This window comes from Fundulus heteroclitus, chromosome 11 (assembly GCF_011125445.2).
Source record: "Fundulus heteroclitus isolate FHET01 chromosome 11, MU-UCD_Fhet_4.1, whole genome shotgun sequence".
Taxonomy (NCBI): Eukaryota; Metazoa; Chordata; class Actinopteri; order Cyprinodontiformes; family Fundulidae; genus Fundulus; species Fundulus heteroclitus.
In genome coordinates, this window is record NC_046371.1 from 17,766,196 (window position 1) to 17,772,195 (window position 6,000).

General features: G+C 37.1%; 1 protein-coding gene across 1 annotated transcript in view; it reads left to right on the plus strand.

The window, feature by feature from the left end:
- Positions 1-5,756, plus strand: part of rxfp2a (relaxin family peptide receptor 2a) — a 117,992-nt gene extending 112,236 nt beyond the window's left edge. Inside the window, exons 19-20 of the mRNA XM_012878701.3 lie at positions 2,487-2,705; positions 4,921-5,756. Of these exons, the coding sequence (XP_012734155.2) occupies positions 2,487-2,705; positions 4,921-5,186 (485 nt within the window). The 3' untranslated portion in view covers positions 5,187-5,756. The remainder of the gene's footprint in view (positions 1-2,486; positions 2,706-4,920) is intronic.
- Positions 5,757-6,000: the final 244 nt, after the last annotated feature.

Consider the following 6,000-nt stretch of genomic DNA (forward strand, 5'->3'; position numbering starts at 1 on the left):
TTTTTTTTGTTTTGAAACTGTCACTATAGAAAACCCGGTAAATATACCAGGCTGGTAGCCGGGTGCTGATTCCTTTTTTTTTTTTTACCTCTTAGATGTACATAAAGATTGGATTTACTGCACCTCGCAAAAGTCTTCCCATCCCTTTTCTCAGATACCACTAAATAAAATCCAGTGCAAACAATTGTAATTATTAAATAGAGTATCTGTGTGTGGAAATGAATCTCAGTATAATTTTAGCCATTCTGCACAGCCCTGAGAGGTTTATTACAGAAAACGTTAAGGACAACCTGAATCAGACGGCTGAATTCCCGCATCAACATGTCATTCCGCTCTGCAGAGACCTGCTAACGAGGTAACTTTTGTTTTAGGTGCAGGATAGTAGCAGTTGAGGACTGGAGTTGGGCACAATCAGACATTACAAAGTTATGGGTTCGATCTATATTCATGTCTTAGAAATGGCCAGTCAAAGTCCAGTCCCTAATCTGAATGCAATTCTGTGTCAAGTTTCAAAAACCATACATCACCCTGCTTCCAGTTTACAATTACAGTATGTGCTACATTGTGCTGGTCCATCACATAAAACCCCAGTGGAACAAATTGAAGTTTGTGATTGTAATGTGACAGAAAATGAAGCTGATCAAGGAGTAGGAATGAGTGTACAGGCTATAATGTAAGTCTTTCTAACATTCAGGTTACTGTCAAATAAATCTACAGTATTTACTGTTGTCGCGGCCTTCTATGTTCCAAAAAACCCTACATTTTTAACATAGGCCATTGGTGGTAACAGGTGGTTTGATTTGCACGCACTTCCAACTTCACTGATTAGTAAAAATATGTGATTTATTTCTTGAAAAAGTATAGACAAAATAATTACTAAAAAATGTCTTGCAACTTAGTTGAAAATGAAAAAAAAAAATCTCAATTTGCTGTTTGAAGCTCTGAAAGTGGTCAGAAAATCATTTAGAAAATCTCCCGTCAACACACCAGACATTTACCAAACAATAGCCCCGCACCAAGCACCCGGTGTGTTCTTAATTACTCCAATAACAAATATAAATATAAAAATTCCAAATTCCAAATATAAAAATTAATTACAAATGTTGGTTCTAAACTAACTTAAATATATTCTAACTACCCAAAGAAGAAAACTGAATTGGTAGAGATTACAAAATTTATCAAATGGCCACTAATTAATGTACAAGAATTATGTCTAATATCTGCATAAGTGGCCATTAACAAATGCAAAATTAATATCAACATTAGCAGACTTAGCTCTTCAATATTTTTAGATTAACAAAAATTATTTAAACATAAACTTATGCAACAGTCCATGTTATACTTTTTTTTTGCAGTCCATATGTCTTCTTAGTGAAAAAATAAAGCAAAAACAGTCAATGTTCCCATGACTTCCATGTCCTTCTCTTGTCCGTGTGTATGATCTGTGTGTGAATAACAAAAAGTGTATGTAGCAGAATGAGATGTTCAGCCTGTCAGTAAATGAGTATCAGTGTAAATGTAGAGCTAGAGGTTCTAGAACTGAGCTCAGTTGGAGACAAACATTTGCTGTTGTCTCTACACAGCCTCCAGCAGGAGACATATCTTGTCGATCGGCTTTTCCAGCTCATTTGTTCTCGTCTTGACTCGAACACGTCGTACCAATCCACATGCATCTGCCTTGGTTTCTGTGATGCGCCCAATAGGCCAAGAATTTCTTGGTGCACCACATCATCAATGGCAAAGTTCCTGCGAGTCTTGTTCCATTTCCGTCGTTCTTGCAACATAGGGAGATAATCTTTCACCCACCGTTTCCAGAACAGGTCCACGATGTATTGGGCTTGCCTCCAACGTCTCCGCATGTACAACTGTTATTATCCATCCTACCGATTAAAACGGATGAGATAAATCTATTGCGCAAGCCCATATTGGAAACTATCTTATTTTGATTCTCTGTTATCTTTACTAGATTATTTCATTTTAATATCTTAATATTTATTTGAAGCCCACAGAAACATTTTGACAAAGTCCAACACAGGACTCAATCTTCTAAAGATATGCATATAAATATATATCTTAAATGGGAAATAACAGATGTATCTATGTATTTTAACGTTGTTTAAAAAGAAGAAGAGGTCTATTGTTTTCCAATGGTTTGCAATGGAAATATTGTGTTACAATGCAATATTAATTTGGTAAACTTTGGTGAGACGCATGCTGTGGTATTTATAAAATTGAATTTCAAAATACTGAGGCACTTTTGAGAAATGATAGTAAAGTGTTTAGGACATTAAAAAGATAAAAACCTTCACCTGTCTTCTATAAGCACAAGACGAGCCTTGAGTTCAATATCTGTTTCCCCTTATGTCATTAATTTTCATTGAGATGTTTGTCATGGCAAAAGCTGTTTGTGTTTTTCCCCAACCGAAAGTTCCCCATGTTTGTCCTTTCCCAGAATACATGCTTGAACGATCTATTCGTTGTTTTAGGTCTAAATCTGGTGGCGTTCCTTGTGATCGTCTTCTCCTACTCCAGCATGTTCTATTCCATCTACAAAACTGGCATCAACGCGTCCGACCTGAGGAGCAGACTGCACCGAGACGTGGCCGTGGCCAACAGATTTTTCTTCATAGTGTTCTCTGACGCCCTCTGCTGGATCCCCATATTTCTTGTCAAGGTTCTCTCGCTGCTGGAGGTGGAGATACCAGGTGAGAAACGAAAAAACAGCAACATGCCAGTGGTTTTAAAATAAGTCCACTGTGTTTGTAAACCCTAAATCTTTGTACAGGCATCATGAATAAAAATCATCTCCATGCACGGCCTGTATTGTGCAATAACCTATTTAAACAAGGTGCTATAACCTGTACAATAATCATGTGCAATAATTCTGTATAAAGTGTATAATAACATATGTGCAATAACCTATTTATACATATAAGTGTATAGAATTATATATAGCTGTATAACTGTATCTAACTGATTCTACTTACCTACTTTGGCACCTTCTTCTGACTTTTGACTATTGAGCCGATGGGACAAGTGAATTTCTCCATTGTGAGATCAATAAAGCTTATCTTATCTTATCTTATTGCTGATTGTGGCTGTGTTATATATTTAAAATGAACATACTTCATAGCACTAGCAGAAAAAAAAAAACTGAGTTAAAGAGAAAATCCTGCAATAACGCCTTCATCCAGGTTTTTACACCATGCCTTAATCTGCTGTCAGCCTCTGATGATCCTGTTAATAGCTGAGTTCAAGTGAACTTCCTGCAATAACAGTTTGAAAAGGCAGTGTAGAAGAGGGTAATGCAGGTGGTTAAAAAAAAAACAGCCTTCACACCTATAAGCCACAAAAGTTCACTCGAGTTTCAGACTTAGATTTTTGTTGCGCTTAAGTTGCAAAACCAAAGATTTCAGACGATTTCAGAGATAACGCCTGTGAAAAATGTTTTTTTGGTTTTTTTTCTTGATATTTTCAAAGGGAGGATGCTCCCAGACCATGGGCTGTTACTGGTTAATAAAATTCGGTGCATGTTAATCTGTAGCTCAATAAAGATGACAACACAGATCTCTCTCCAACTAATTATTGTATTAAATAACTTAGTGTAGTTTCATGAATATAGAAACATATCATATCCTTGGCATCTTATTCTCTCTTGACACAAACACTCATGTTTTCTAAATTAAACAACTCTCTGTTGTGTTTCTTCAGAAACATGGTGCACGTTGTGCTGATTCAATTTGGCAAGAAATTGTTTAAATGGAGATCTATTACAAAGTTTTCTAATAACCGTACAGATTCTCTAATTCAGCAAAAAGCGTATTAGTCCTACATTAAGCATAATAATGGAGTCGAAAATTAAACATAAGGCGTTAACAACGTCATTACAAAGTCAAAGAAAGGTACTTCCTGATTTTTTTTTTGCAGTGATAATGGGTTTTAATCTCCTTCTGTCATTTTTTTAAACCTCAATGCTATTTATTTTTCTGAGGTAAATATAACAGCCTATCAAAAATTTGAAGCTGTTTATATAAGGTCTTAGACCTGGGGTGTCCAAACTTTTCAGAACATGGGCCGAAAATGTCAAGTCAAAAATACTCCAGGCCCCCAAAAAAAAGTATAAAAACAGGTTTTTAAAAAATAAACAAATAATTTTGTTGTGAATTTTTTTTTTACCTGCTCTACTAAATATAATAATTTTAATTAAAGAGATTTTCTGTAGGAAAGGGATGTGTAAATCATTGTAGATCCAAAGTAAAAAACGGGTTTTGCTCATTTGAGTTATTCTAAGATGGTCAACCAGTTTGCAAGTTAGGCTTAATTGAAAAAAGCTGAATTTGTTCTGGTCTATATAAAAACAGGATTTGAGCCAGTTGAAAACACTTGCTGCATTAGGTAATTTAAATAAATTGAAAACAGATTTTTATTTATAAAAGTCTGCATTCGAGTTAAAGTACTCAGATAGATGTGGTCCTATTTATTAAGAAATTAAATAACATTTAAAAGTGTGGCTATTAAAAGATGAATACCTTGTGTTTTCTGTTGTGAGATCTTAACCTGTCTGTAATAATTTTTCCCTAAATAAAAAGAAAGTTTCTATCCACATAAGCCGTCTGTGCCGGTGGACCAAATCTTGTCCCCCCAAAATCAGTCCTCCCGGGCTGCGCTTTGGGCATGTCTGTTCCAGCCCTAAGAATAAAACTGTATATTATTATGATTTATAAAATACAATAATGCTGTGTTATAAGTGCGCAAGACCGCATAGTTTGGTAAGGGCGTTTTAATTCCATGCATTACAGGCAGAAGAGCTCATTTGGACTCAAATTTCATTTCCGCTGTACCTTTTACAACAGTAAATGCTGCTGTACAAACAAACTGGCCCCGCTGTTAAAAAACTGCTATTTTTTCTTGCTCCCTCAGACACGATCTCCAGCTGGGTTGTCATCTTCATCCTTCCGATCAACAGTGCCTTGAACCCCATCCTGTACACGCTGACAACCAGCTTCTTCAGAGAGCAGGTGGAGCTCCTGCTCTGTCGCTGGCAGAGGAGACACACCCTGAAGAAGGACCGCAAAAGCCTCACCTCCTCCACCATCTTCGTGGAGACGGCGCGGCCGCAGTGCTGCCAGCCGCCCGCCTACCTCCAGCAGCTGTCGCTGGTCGAAGCAGACCCTCGCTATGCCTGAGAGGACCTTTTTTATTATTTAAACGGTGCCATTTTTTTAATAAACTACGGGTCACGGGCCAAATTTTTTTATCGCCACATTTTTAAGCTCTCACACGACGGCAGCACTGTTTTTAACGCTCCCGGGAGGAAGAAAAAAAAGAGTTAAAGTTGCTGTGCTGAGTCGTCATACTCTGTCGTTCTTTTGAAATGTCTTGTGTTTTGTGTCAATTGTACTCAAAAGCAGCACCTTCAGCTTACTGTTATATTAATGTCTTACCCAGAGCCTCCTCACCATGGGCATGAGGAGCCAAGGCTTACACTAATAACGTTGCATCTGAGAGGTGTTACTTAAGCTACAGCCTGCACCATGTTTTCCACGAAAAGGGTCGATAAAAGCAGATTACACCCGACGCTCCTGTTGATACTTCAGTGTCATCCGACTGAATTCATGGGACACGGGGCAAACATTTATCGCTTTTATCTCGCAGTCGCATACACTGTTCTCCACAGAGAGACTGGCCAACTGTTACACACTCAGCAGAAATGGAAAAATAGGACAAATACGAATTGCTTTTTATTTTTTATTTTTTTTTTTAAATGTAGCACTCAAACCTTTTTTTTTAATGGAATAACAAAACAGCTTTTGCATAATGTACACCTTTATTGTACACAAAACCAATGCATATATGAAATGCCAAAACCCATTTTTTTTTGGGTATCTTTTGAATCCATGAGAGAATTTGACTTTCTACTGTTGTTGTGTGTGTTTCTTCTGTAATTTATTTCCGGCTCTTTGCTCTTGGCTTCAGAGGTCTGATAAGCTCTGGTGATTA